The following is a 15,027-nucleotide window of genomic DNA, read 5'->3' on the forward strand; positions in this document are numbered from 1 at the left end:
CATTCTCCCATTGTTTTTTTCATTGAACAATGGTAGGAGGAAAAGCAAGGATGTGTGAATAAATACCCGAAAATTAATGGATATGAGTGTTGTCTGTAGAAAACAGACAGCATAAGTCCATGATTCACGGATTTGTGAATAAGCACTAACTTTTGCAGGATTAGACATGGTTGTGTGACAGTTTCTTTGCATGGAAGACCTTGAAAACTGACCCAGTCACATAACCAGACCCACTGTAGCATTATGGCTTAGTGGCTATTACTTTTGCCAACTATGGGCACAATCTTCAAAATCTGTAAGGTTTAATCCAACACTCCAAAAACCCGCTTAAAGTTCATTTGGAATTTAGATTCGGAAGGGAGCCAATGTTAGTGATGCCAATATCTGAATAGCACTGCAGAATATGTTGGTGCTATATAAATTAATATCAAATTCAAATCAATTTGTCAGTTTTATCGATCTGTGGTTGTGGTCATTGAATGTTCATCATTTAATTATTTTAAGACGTTTTTTTTTTTCAGGGAATAGGGAGAGTTTTTTGACCATACAGGGGAGATGACCATGCTAGGAAACTATTAGGCCTCATGCACACAACCGTATGTATTTTGCGGTCTGCAAAAAACGGATCCGCAAAAAATACGGATGACATCCATGTGCATTCCCTATTTTGCGGAACGAAACAGCTGCCCCTAACAGAAAAGTCCTATCCTTGACCGTAATGCGGACAATAATAGGACATGTTCTATTTATTTGCGGAACGGAAATAAGGACATATGCAAACGGAATGGACACGGAGTACCTTCCGGGTTTTTTTTGCGGACCCATTGAAATGAATGGTTCCATACACGGTCCGCAAAAAAAGCGGAAAAGACACGTTATAAAAATACGTTCATGTTCTTAAGGCCTTAAACCGTGAAACATATTACATCTTTTTACTATAAACGAGATATCCTCAGGCTTTAAATAGACATCAGGAATATGGCGTTGAGTGAACTTGTGTTTTAAAAGTACGAGTTTCCGCTCCAGGAGTCCGTTATGCAGGAGTCATCCTGGTCTACTGCCTTGCATGCTGCTACTCATCTAACAGGAAGGGCACCCTAGCCAACACCAGACAGGAGCCCCTAAATTCAGGGTGTGCACCCAAGAGAAGAAAAGGTGTGCCCCTCCATCCACTGCACGCCTGTCATTGGGGAGCGCTGGAGCAGGGTTTGACACTATAAGAACTACAACCTTACTCATTGCCGCAGCCACCACTTCTATCCTCTCTGTCCCTCATGCCCTCGGCCTGCAGGACAGTGCACTGCATGCGGCTGTGGTAGTTTTGCATAAATAAAACTCAAGAAAAAAATATTTCTTTAACAGATGATATTAAAACACAGCCCTGTCTTATGTCTCATGAAAAAATGGCGCAAAAATGATTGCGGTACCAAAAAAAAGGAAAAAAAAAGTTAGGTCTGTTTAACCACCACATGTGTAAAATAGCAAAAAGAAACATCTAGTCATTTAAGACCGAAAAACACTCTTTAGGGGGTTAAAATCTGTATTGATCACACAGTTCTGATAATGAGCCATGCATCTGCATTATCATCACATGATCAAGACAGATTTATATAGGCTTGGAGGGAACAATAAAGGTTCCCATTCAAAAATTGCAAAAAGAGATATTGCAAATTTTGTGGGGGGAAAAATACACAATATACACCCATTAGTATAAGAAAAGAAACTTCCATACATAGCTAATTGATTATTGATAGCATATTGTTTTTCATATTTATGGGAGATGCTAAAATAAGCCAGAGATGGGAAATCATTTTGAGAATTCTTGACAAGGAAAAGCAATTTCTTTACTGAAAGGCAGAATGAATGCTTGTTCTCTAAAATGTATATGGCAGGAGGCCGTTCATGGCAATCACTGTACTTTGTGACTGAAATAATCTTCCCACCAGATGTAATCCAGTTTTTACAAGAAAACTTGTTAGTTTCTCGCTCTGGTGTTTGCAGTTCTGCTTTGCTGGCTGACTAGCCTGGACCCCAGTAAATACTGTAAAAAAAAGTCAAGAGGAATAATAAATATACTTCCTAGTTCTAGTTCCATCGTATTACTTTGTTATGCTTGTGCTTTATTTAAGTTTTGGAAAACCCGAAAATACTTAACTGCAGCCCTACTATGGAACAACGGTATAATTTAAGTAAAAAAAGTGTATAAAGTATTACATACACACAAAAGTAATAAAGTTTAATAAAGGAGACCAGATTGATTCAGGTTTACCAGATATCTCTTTTTAATCAGTCATATCAAGGAAAGTAATCCTAGGCAGAGAACCTATAAAAAGAAAAAAACATACAATCTTAAGACAAAATTTTACTACTATAATTATGAATATTATTATAAGTAATATGCATATTATCATAAATGTGTTTTTCAAAGAAAGGCATTAGAAAGACAAGAGATAAACGTTAGGCAAAAACAGCTAATATTTAGCCACTGGCCAACGTTTCGTTCAACAGTAGACTTTAATCACTGCCTTAGTCATTGTGCTTGTAGTTAGGCTGGATGGCGCCATCCAGCCAAACTACAAGCACCATGACTAAGGCCGTGATCAAGGTCTATTGTTGACCGAAATGTTGGCCAGTGGCTAAATATTATTCGCTGGATAGATAAAAAAGTTGAAAAAACTTAAAATAAACTTTCCAATAAATAAGCATTTAACGAAACAGCAACTAGAGTGCCGTGGTTTACTCTTCAATTGCATAAACTTTGTATACCACTGAGCACCACCTTCACCACAGAGGTGTGCCGTTCAACTCTTTACTCGCATTTTTAATAGTGGCATCTTCTCAGGCATCAGGGCTCAGCTGTGACTTCTACTTTTGCACACCCCTGTCGATACATCCCGCAGCCTAGTGGTCAAATTTCAATAACAGTGCTATGACATCTAGCAGCTAAAGGAGTCAAGACTGCCACAGTCACCCATGCTGATCTCCATGTGTCCTATTCTAGTGTAAAGAATTCCAGATTCTGGAGGCCTAACCTGAAACTTTTGAGCATCAATATAAAATATGTAACAGGGCTCCCACATATCATATACTTTTTATAATACTGGTGTGGCACAAAGGCTATTGGAAATCCATAGGAACCAGGGTATTGGTGTTAAGTGCTACCTTTGCAACCCAAAATAGTTTCTTATATACACTGTCTATAAGAAAAATGAGATGTGCCTGTGCAGATAATTCTTACCTTTTTATAGATCACAAGAGATGTTGCAAATGCATTTAGATTAATTTCTCCCAGAAAGATATTGTTAGTAATATTTAGATTTTATTATGATCTTACAGTTGGTCTGTAAAAAATGTTGGCCGTCAATGATTTGTTTGAAAAAATGTCCATAAACTAAGAAATAATCAGGTTGGCATTCCTGACCCTGACTCTCTCCACCCCTTTGTTCATTTTAAATGGAAAAAATATCTAAATGTTCAAATAGTATATCGAGTATGAAGATGTGTTTAGAAATACAACCAACTGCTAATTTCATGCAAAGCATTTGCCCATGTAATGTCAAGAGCACTTTTGTTAAATCTGAATTCTCTCTTTACAGGTCAAAACGTCCAGGTCCAGTTCCAACAGCCACACCAAGAATGGACTCTCCAATGCCGGTAATCCCTCATCAGAAGGTACGTATTGCACCATTTTTCCAACAGAAATAGCATATTTTAAGATTTATTATTATGTAAGTCTAGTACTTTAATTTTTTTAATTAAACTATTACATATAATAGTCATGTTTGGATTTTTATATTTGATTGAGCATTGGGTATTCTTGTTGTAATTAATGTGTTTATTCTAGTTGTTTGCAAAACACACATGAGGCTTTGCAAGCAGCATCTGGCATGCTTGTGGATGGTTTCCATGCAGCACAGAGTAAGAACAAACTTAATGAAACACATAAGTCTGCATTCACATCACTGTTTGAAATTCTGGTATTCCTTTTCGGCATAGGAACAGAACACCAGAATTGTAGTATCTGGCATATGCCAGACACGACCAGTGCCCAACATATCCCTTTCACTATAATGGAGTCCACCAAGTTTCTGGCATGAGTACCGGAATGCAGCGGTATTTTTCCGTCAGAATTCCGGTATTCTTGCTGGAAATCCAGCAGACCCTATTATAGTAAATGGGATCAGTCAGGCACCAGCTGGGTACAGCAATTCTGATATTCTGTTCCTATGACGAGACAGAATATCAGAATTTTATTAGCCAATGTGAATGGAGCCTTAAACTGAAAGAACATATACAGTTGGGAATAAAAGGTGTAATTTGAAGCTTTGGGTGCCAATTCAAAATCTGTAAATACTGTAATAGGGCCTGACAGCATGCACCATTTATACTTCTGGTGTCATCTTATGTAGCTGAGCAGCCCTCTCAAGTACCTTGGCCAGGATGCAACTGCTACCTTTGCATGCCATTTAGCGATGCTCCTGCCAGGAATATATTAGGACATGACTTAAACAGCTAATCCAAATATAGCAGGAGTATCAAAATTGTTTCTTTTATGCAGCAGGTCAGCCTGATCAAAGCCTGTAGATAGCTCTAAGCCATGGACTGCCTGAAATTCACAGCTAAAATTTGCGGAAGATTTCTAGACTTTGCATCACAATGAGTGAATTCTATGAAAAAAATGAAAAAGAAAGTCTCCAAACATAGGGCATGTTATCATTGCTGTATATCCATGTAGATTTCCTCTGCGGTGTATTTGGAGATTTGTCAATCTAATTTACTATATTTGTATTGTAACCTCTAAAATATTAGTACCAGGTGTAGGAAGAATAGGTGAAGCAGAAGTAGATGTCCACAAACTGAATTGTTGCAGCAAATTCTAAAGATTACTCAACCAACATTTTCTCCCAACTGTTCATTGTTGAATTATCAGCAGCCTGTTAGCCATATCTACCCTTCAGCTTTGTCTATGCATGTCCTATTCTCATTGCACAAAATATATATTTTAGTTTCCTTGGGTTGCTGATGCGGAATAGTATATTTTTACTGTCAGTCACATATCCAGACAACAAATACATATGTACAATGCTATTAATGAGTTTCTTTCATCACAACATTTATTCACATATATTTTATTGTATCATTATAGTGACTGAAATAATCGTGAATGGGTTTTACAGGATTAGAAAAAAAATGTTTAGAACAGCGCCATAACTGTCCACAGGTTGAGTTTGGTATTGCAGGTCAGTCTCATTCATTTCAATAGAGCTGAAATGCCATACCAAGTTCTACACATGAGCCACGTTTGCATCCTGGTAGCACTGGACATGTACAGTATTTATAGCCAAAAAGATGCAGAAACGGCTATACTACATGACCTTGAATTGCATGTCTGATGATAACACAACTAAGAGTAAAGTAGTGCTAGTGTCTAATAGTGTGATTCTGTGAACATAAAAGGTCATTTACAGCTTCTACTTCTACTTGACACTCCCAGCAAGAGCTAAAAAAAAGTTTTGCTGGAAATGGAGGTACACATCTCAGCTCCAGCTTCTCAGGTAGAAGTTATCATGATTTGCTCAGAAACCAGTACAGGAAAGGACAGGTGTGCAGGTACCATGCAAATGAGACTTTGGGGACAGAATGGACAATTACTGTCTGAGCACTGTACTTTTTAATCTGTGTACTCTGAAAAATAAAGAATGACAGACCAGTAATGGATGCTAAGAGATCTCATCAACAGAGCCATCATGTTCACATTCAGAGTTGCATACTGCAATGTCTCGTCAGAATTTCAAAAGTGACATTTGTAAAAACAGCCGGTAGACCAGGTGGGACTATTTTTGTGGCAACTGTACAGAAACATTTTAATGCATGGAACTTTATAGGAAAGCAATAGTTCTGCCCAATCTGCTGGGTGTTTCTCCAACCAACACATTTAAACTTCTGGCAGGTGTTGCAGCTGGGAGAAATGTACATGTGAAGGCTCGGTTTAAACTTATGCTCTTTTTAGGATAAAAAAAAATAAATGAGCCTGTAGTATCAATTACAGAATGGATCAAAAAAAATCTTGAAGAATGACACAACCAAAAATGTACATTCCTAACTGTGCTAAATAATACCGTCTCTAACTCAAAATTAACACAATGAAAAGCTGCTTCAATAAGAACGATATCACGTTATGTGCTCAAATGTCTTGCTTGAGCAGTCAACATATTTAAGCTGGACTAGAACAGATTTCTGTGAATGTTGGTTCATCTAAAGACTATGTTATGATAGTTTTGTCTCTTATGCATGTTTACTCTGATTACTGTGTTCTTCTCTCTTGGCCTGCATGTATGCTACAGGACCACGCTTTGGAAATTAATGGCAGAACAGTCTTCAGTGCTCTGTCTAACACAACTGCTATGCCACTGACTGGTAGCGTGACCACCAATGGGACAATGTCAGGCTACCTCAACAAGCAAGAGATCCACCATTCACATAGCAACTCTTTTGTAAAGACATCATCACTTAGATCTCCCATGTCTTCTCATTCTATTGCTTCCGAACCTTCATCTATCAGGCGCAGTATAGGTCCTAAGCCTGATGTTTTAGTCAATGATGAGAACAATACCAACAGTCAGTTTAGCCCTGGTAAGAAAAGACTATACAACAACCCCATTGGGCTCTATTCAGCACAGACTGTTAATGAAATGGCTGAGATTCATAATTTGAGTCTCAAAGGAAGGGCTTCAGGAGGTGGTCTTCTTAGAGGGTAGGTAATATAAGGTTTTTGTTAAGTTTTACCATGAACAGAAACTATACCATTTCACATACTTTTTCACAAGATGTATGATTGGCAGAATTCATCAACTTTGAGCCCAGGATGAAGTTGCTTTATAAAGTTGCCCAATTACTAATCTTTACCCAATACTTTCAGACATTTACTGTAATTACCACAGATACAAAAAAAAATGTATTCTAGAGATGAGCAAATTTCTTGAAATTTGTTTTGTCTCCAATTTTAAGAATAAACAAAATAATTTGGGTCCAATTCATTTTTACCCTAATCAAATATGCTCAAATTGCCTTGAAAATTGGTATATATAAGCTTAGGTTGCCTAGGACTCATATTTCTTCTAAAAAAAAAACAGACAAAAAAGTCCTAGAAGCCCAGAGAGAGAGAGAGAGAGAGACAGAGTATGTCCCCTTAAACTGTTTAATCAGTGCTTTTTCATAATATGATTTTCCCCTAGTGGTAGCCCCAAACTGTTGAATCAGTGCTATTTAATACAAGAAAGCTAGTTTGTATACCTTTGGGTTTTTGTGAAAGATATTTAAATTAGCTTTTCTTTCAAAAAGAAAAGAAAGCTAAGCCTATCTTATGCCAGTAAGATATGCTAATTTGAATATATTTCTCCTAGAAACCCAAAGCAACTTTGGCTGGACTACAATACTCCTTATGCATACTTAGTGGTTTCCCTAATGAGAAAGAGGTCCCTAAGGCCACTCAGCCAAACAGGGCAATTTTCTCTTGAGACACTAGGTACTCTTGTCCTTTTGCAAGAAAAACTAGCTTGCACATCTCACTAAGAGAAATATTGAGCTTGAGTCTGTCTCTCTCCCCCTCTCTCTCCAAGAAATTTGGGACAAATTCCGAATCTGTACAATCGATTCGCTCATCTCTTATTTATTCTCAAAATTGCAGCCTTACTCCACTCAAAGCCTTTGAAATCAGGTGTGACTGAAGTTATATGTTGCTTCCCTGTGTTAAAATGTGATGCAGGAATCTGAGATATGTGATCGTCTTTACCTGACAATCAAAATCATTACCGCATGGTTAAGATGTTAAATTATTTTTTATTTGATATTTAAAACTACCAAGCACCACAGTAATTGTCTTCATGTCACAGGCAGACATAAAGAGAGAACACATGCATGCTCAACCAAGCTGAGCATGCATGTTTATGAATGTATCGGGATTGATAGCAGCCAAACAATGAATCACAGCAACACCAATCTGTATGGCTGACATTAGTTTACACGTAACTCAAAACACCATCCTACTTATGTTTCCTGCACACTGCAGTCGCACCTGAATTTCTAAAAATATATATGTTAGAAAATTACATTCATTTTCTTTCTTTCTTTTTTGCAAAAGTTGATGAATTTGGCCTTTGACATTGAAGGTTTTTCACACTCATTTATGTTACTGTAGATGTGACAACTGTTGGTGTTTGGCATATAAGCTGAAGCAAGACTGTTTTATTTACCCAGGCATGAGCATTTTGGAAAAATTTTGAATAGTGGCTTTCATTTTTCTAGATATTTGAAGCATGATGATATTGATAAAACATAGATTAACTAAATGTTAGAGACTAGAGATTCTTCCAAAGCCAGAAGAATAATATTCATTATAAAAAAAGCTAACCCCTCTTAAAAAATATTGGTATTTCCGGTTTGTTACCTACAAAGAGACACTTTTTTAAATAGTTTTCTTTTAATTTCAGCCCACATAATACCGCTGTTTAGTGTTAGGATAATACAACATAATAATTCCATATAGTGCACAAATAATAGTGCAATATCCCAGGTCCACACTGGCCCATGGGGGTACAGGCATGTTCCCCCAGTGGGCCCCTTACCCAGGTGGGACCATTAGTCCCCCCACCCCCTCCACAAGTGGCACATTGCACAGTACATCTACTACACTACCTACAGATATTAACAAACATACAGAATACAGATGTATTGGGTGGCTAAGGGGACTAGAATATGTTGTTGGTGCAACTTTAGGGACTTGCGAATGGGTAATATTTGCATATAGCTGTACAGTGGGCCCGCAAAATTAATTGTACAGGTGCGCCCCAGGCACCCCAGTGTGACAGTGCAATATCCAAACAACATTCCCTTAAAAAGCCCACATAATACTGCCATATAATTTGTGTATACTGCAGTTCACTTCCTAAATAATATCAGCATAAAATGCTAATCAATACAGGATGGTTTTAGTTTACTTGTGTCTTGGAATCAGTGCAGGAGGCCTATAACAGTATACTCTCCCTGAAAAGTCCTAACATGAACGATTACTCATTCATGCCAGTAATAAAACAGAACAGAATGTTTAAGCTCCTATATCTGGAATGCTGTTATATTACCTAGGCCTGTTTCACACTGCCGGCATTAGTTTCAGCAGGCTGTTCCAGCAGAGAGCAGCCTGCTGGAGATATCTGGATGCTTGACGACCTTATTGATTATAATGAGATCCAGCTGCTACCTGGCAAATACGCTGGTTTTCGGCCTGACAAATAGCGTTGTATGCAGGGTAAAGGAATGATCTCTACCGGACCCCATTATAGTCAATGGAGCCGTCAGGCATTCCGGTAACATCCGCCAATGCCAGAACTAGAAAGCTCCGGCAGGTTAATGTCGGCAGTGGGAAACAGACCTTATTAAACCTTAAAGAGAACATTTAAAGAAAAATATGAAAAGTAGTTTAACTAGTTCTTTCTGTAGTCTCCATCCAGTATCTTCAAAGAAATGTTATTGCCATGACACAGATGTATATATACTAGTTATATGGAGAGGTATCAAAGGGGTTTTCTCTTTAACATTTATCTATCTATCCACAAGATAGGTGACAAATGTATGATCACTGGGGTCCAACTGCTGAGAACGGGGGTTTAAGAGTCCACATGTGAATGGATCGGTGACTTTGACACACCCTGTTCTTCTGATCACTGTGGATCCCAGTGGTCACACCCTCAATGATCATGCAGTTATCACTTACTTGTGGATACATGATAAATGTTGGTAATGGAATAACCCCTTTAAAGAGGGTGTACAGTTTCATAATATGGATGATCTATTTCCAGGACAGATCATCAATATCAAACTGGCGTGGGTTTGGCTCCTAGTAACCCTGATGGTCATCAGTTTGAAGGGGTCAGAGCACTTGTGTGTGTGCTGCATACTTTTCAATGTTTACTTGCAACTAGGGATGAGCGAACTCGAACTGTATAGTTCGGGTTCGTACCGAATTTTGGGGTGTCCGTGACACGGACCCGAACCCGGACATTTTCGTAAAAGTCCGGGTTCGGGTTCGGTGTTCGTCGCTTTCTTCGCGCTTTTGTGACGCTTTCTTGGCGCTTTTTGAAAGGCTGCAAAGCAGCCAATCAACAAGCGTCATACTACTTGCCCCAAGAGGCCATCACAGCCATGCCTACTATTGGCATGGCTGTGATTGGCCAGAGCACCATGTGACCCAGCCTCTATTTAAGCTGGAGTCACATAGCGCCGCCCGTCACTCTGCTCTGATTAGCGTAGGGAGAGGTTGCGGCTGCGACAGTAGGGCGAGATTAGGCAGATTAACTCCTCCAAAGGACTTGATTAACTGATCGATCTGCAGCTGTGGATCATTGAGCTGCTGATCCTCAATTGCTCACTGTTTTTAGGCTGCACAGACCGTTTGTCAGTCTCATTTTTCTGGGGTGATCGGCGGCCATTTTGTGTCTTGTGGTGCGCCAGCACAAGCTGCGACCAAGTGCATTTAACCCTCAATGGTGTGGTTGTTTTTTGGCTAAAGCCTACATCAGGGTGAAGCTGTCACACCAAGTGCATTTAACCAGCAATAGTCTGTTCATTTTTTGGCCATATACAAAATCAGGGGCAAGCTGCGCCTGTCACCAAGTGCATTTAACCCTCAATGGTGTGGTTGTTTTTTGGCTAAAGCCTACATCAGGGTGAAGCTGTCACACCAAGTGCATTTAACCAGCAATAGTCTGTTCATTTTTTGGCCATATACAAAATCAGGGGCAAGCTGCGCCTGTCACCAAGTGCATTTAACCCTCAATGGTGTGGTTGTTTTTTGGCTAAAGCCTACATCAGGGTGAAGCTGTCACACCAAGTGCATTTAACCAGCAATAGTCTGTTCATTTTTTGGCCATATACAAAATCAGGGGCAAGCTGCGCCTGTCACCAAGTGCATTTAACCCTCAATGGTGTGGTTGTTTTTTGGCTAAAGCCTACATCAGGGTGAAGCTGTCACACCAAGTGCATTTAACCAGCAATAGTCTGTTCATTTTTTGGCCATATCCCAGTCTAATTCTGTCACTAAATCCATACCGGTCACCCAGCGCCTAAATACTAGGCCTCAAATTTATATCCAGCTAAATCTGTCCCTAGTGCTGTAGCTGGGCGAGTTATTTAGTGTCCGTTCAAGCACATTTCTTGTTCTGGGTTGAAATACAATTCCCAATTTAGCAATTTCATAATTTAGTGGTTCCTGCTATATCAGAGCTATTTGAAATCTATCCCAAAAAGGGTATATAATATTGAAGGTGCACATTGGGTCATTCAGAATAACTTCACACACACCCGCTACTGTGTATTTCCAAGTCTAATTCTGTCACTAAACCCATACCTGTCACCCAGCGCCTAAATACTAGGCCTCAAATTTAAATCCCTCTAAATCTCTCGTTACCCACCGCTGTACTGTTGTTGCTGGGCAAGATATTTAGTGTCCGTCAAAGCACATTTTTTGTTCTGGGTTGAAGTACAATTCCCAATTTAGCAATTTCATAATTTAGTGGTTTCTGCTATATCAGAGCTATTTGAAATCTATCCCTAAAAGGGTATATAATATTGAAGGTGCACATAGGGTCATTCAGAATAACTTCACACACACGCTTCTGTGCATTTCCAAGTCTAATTCTGTCACTAAATCCATACCGGTGACCCAGCGCCTAAATACTAGGCCTCAAATTTAAATCCCTCTAAATCTCTCGTTACCCACCACTGTACTGTTGTTGCTGGGCAAGATATTTAGTGTCCGTCAAAGCACATTTTTTGTTCTGGGTTGAAGTACAATTCCCAATTTAGCAATTTCATAATTTAGTGGTTTCTGCTATATCAGAGCTATTTGAAATCTATCCCTAAAAGGGTATATAATATTGAAGGTGCACATAGGGTCATTCAGAATAACTTCACACACACGCTTCTGTGCATTTCCAAGTCTAATTCTGTCACTAAATCCATACCGGTGACCCAGCGCCTAAATACTAGGCCTCAAATTTAAATCCCTCTAAATCTCTCGTTACCCACCGCTGTACTGTTGTTGCTGGGCAAGATATTTAGTGTCCGTCAAAGCACATTTTTTGTTCTGGGTTGAAGTACAATTCCCAATTTAGCAATTTCATAATTTAGTGGTTTCTGCTATATCAGAGCTATTTGAAATCTATCCCTAAAAGGGTATATAATATTGAAGGTGCACATAGGGTCATTCAGAATAACTTCACACACACGCTTCTGTGCATTTCCAAGTCTAATTCTGTCACTAAATCCATACCGGTGACCCAGCGCCTAAATACTAGGCCTCAAATTTAAATCCCTCTAAATCTCTCGTTACCCACCGCTGTACTGTTGTTGCTGGGCAAGATATTTAGTGTCCGTCAAAGCACATTTTTTGTTCTGGGTTGAAGTACAATTCCCAATTTAGCAATTTCATAATTTAGTGGTTCCTGCTATATCAGAGCTATTTGAAATCTATCCCAAAAAGGGTATATAATATTGAAGGTGCACATTGGGTCATTCAGAATAACTTCACACACACCCGCTACTGTGTATTTCCAAGTCTAATTCTGTCACTAAACCCATACCTGTCACCCAGCGCCTAAATACTAGGCCTCAAATTTAAATCCCTCTAAATCTCTCGTTACCCACCGCTGTACTGTTGTTGCTGGGCAAGATATTTAGTGTCCGTCAAAGCACATTTTTTGTTCTGGGTTGAAGTACAATTCCCAATTTAGCAATTTCATAATTTAGTGGTTTCTGCTATATCAGAGCTATTTGAAATCTATCCCTAAAAGGGTATATAATATTGAAGGTGCACATAGGGTCATTCAGAATAACTTCACACACACGCTTCTGTGCATTTCCAAGTCTAATTCTGTCACTAAATCCATACCGGTGACCCAGCGCCTAAATACTAGGCCTCAAATTTAAATCCCTCTAAATCTCTCGTTACCCACCGCTGTACTGTTGTTGCTGGGCAAGATATTTAGTGTCCGTCAAAGCACATTTTTTGTTCTGGGTTGAAGTACAATTCCCAATTTAGCAATTTCATAATTTAGTGGTTCCTGCTATATCAGAGCTATTTGAAATCTATCCCAAAAAGGGTATATAATATTGAAGGTGCACATTGGGTCATTCAGAATAACTTCACACACACCCGCTACTGTGTATTTCCAAGTCTAATTCTGTCACTAAACCCATACCTGTCACCCAGCGCCTAAATACTAGGCCTCAAATTTAAATCCCTCTAAATCTCTCGTTACCGCTGTACTGTTGTAGCTGGGAAAGTTATTTAGTGCCCGTCAAAGCACATTTTTTGTTCTGGGTTGAAGTACAATTCCCAATTTAGCAATTTCATAATTTAGTGGTTCCTGCTATATCAGAGCTATTTGAAATCTATCCCAAAAAGGGTATATAATATTCAAGGTGCACATTGGGTCATTCAGAATAACTTCACACACACGCTTCTGTGCATTTCCAAGTCTAATTCTGTCACTAAATCCATACCGGTCACCCAGCGCCTAAATACTAGGCCTCAAATTTATATCCCGCTGAATTTGAATACAATACATTGGGCCAAATAATATATTTGTTGTTGTGGTGAACCATAACAATGAGAAAAACATCTAGTAAGGGACGCGGACGTGGACATGGTCGTGGTGGTGTTAGTGGACCCTCTGGTGCTGGGAGAGGACGTGGCCGTTCTGCCACATCCACACGTCCTAGTGTACCAACTACCTCAGGTCCCAGTAGCCGCCAGAATTTACAGCGATATATGGTGGGGCCCAATGCCGTTCTAAGGATGGTAAGGCCTGAGCAGGTACAGGCATTAGTCAATTGGGTGGCCGACAGTGGATCCAGCACGTTCACATTATCTCCCACCCAGTCTTCTGCAGAAAGCGCACAGATGGCGCCTGAAAACCAACCCCATCAGTCTGTCACATCACCCCCATGCATACCAGGGAAACTGTCTCAGCCTCAAGTTATGCAGCAGTCTCTTATGCTGTTTGAAGACTCCGCTGGCAGGGTTTCCCAAGGGCATCCACCTAGCCCTTCCCCAGCGGTGAAAGACATAGAATGCACTGACGCACAACCACTTATGTTTCCTGATGATGAGGACATGGGAATACCACCTCAGCATGTCTCTGATGATGACGAAACACAGGTGCCAACTGCTGCGTCTTTCTGCAGTGTGCAGACTGAACAGGAGGTCAGGGATCAAGACTGGGTGGAAGACGATGCAGGGGACGATGAGGTCCTAGACCCCACATGGAATGAAGGTCGTGCCACTGACTTTCACAGTTCGGAGGAAGAGGCAGTGGTGAGACCGAGCCAACAGCGTAGCAAAAGAGGGAGCAGTGGGCAAAAGCAGAACACCCGCCGCCAAGAGACTCCGCCTGCTACTGACCGCCGCCATCTGGGACCGAGCACCCCAAAGGCAGCTTCAAGGAGTTCCCTGGCATGGCACTTCTTCAAACAATGTGCTGACGACAAGACCCGAGTGGTTTGCACGCTGTGCCATCAGAGCCTGAAGCGAGGCATTAACGTTCTGAACCTGAGCACAACCTGCATGACCAGGCACCTGCATGCAAAGCATGAACTGCAGTGGAGTAAACACCTTAAAACCAAGGAAGTCACTCAGGCTCCCCCTGCTACCTCTTCTGCTGCTGCCGCCTCGGCCTATTCTGCTGCTGCCGCCTCGGCCTCTTCCTCCGCCTCTGGAGGAACGTTGGCACCTGCCGCCCAGCAAACAGGGGATGTACCACCAACACCACCACCACCACCTCCGTCACCAAGCGTCTCAACCATGTCACACGCCAGCGTTCAGCTCTCCATCTCACAAACATTTGATAGAAAGCGTAAATTCCCACCTAGCCACCCTCGATCCCTGGCCCTGAATGCCAGCATTTCTAAACTACTGGCCTATGAAATGCTGTCATTTAGGCTGGTGGACACAGACAGCTTCAAACAGCTCAT

The 15,027-nt window shown here is 40.4% G+C and overlaps 1 protein-coding gene across 16 annotated transcripts in view; it reads left to right on the forward strand.

Moving 5' to 3' along the window:
• LDB3 (LIM domain binding 3) overlaps nucleotides 1-15,027 on the forward strand; it is a 205,526-nt gene that overhangs the window by 79,936 nt on the left and 110,563 nt on the right. For 13 of the 16 annotated variants that reach the window (XM_044300293.1, XM_044300294.1, XM_044300292.1 and 10 more), the window contains 2 exons: nucleotides 3,597-3,672; nucleotides 6,345-6,754. In XM_044300293.1, coding sequence (XP_044156228.1) covers nucleotides 3,597-3,672; nucleotides 6,345-6,754 — 486 coding nt within the window. The remainder of the gene's footprint in view (nucleotides 1-3,596; nucleotides 3,673-6,344; nucleotides 6,755-15,027) is intronic. The other 3 variants (XM_044300301.1, XM_044300302.1, XM_044300307.1) reach the window with 1 other exon arrangement.

This window comes from Bufo gargarizans, chromosome 6 (genome assembly GCF_014858855.1).
Source record: "Bufo gargarizans isolate SCDJY-AF-19 chromosome 6, ASM1485885v1, whole genome shotgun sequence".
Taxonomy (NCBI): Eukaryota; Metazoa; Chordata; class Amphibia; order Anura; family Bufonidae; genus Bufo; species Bufo gargarizans.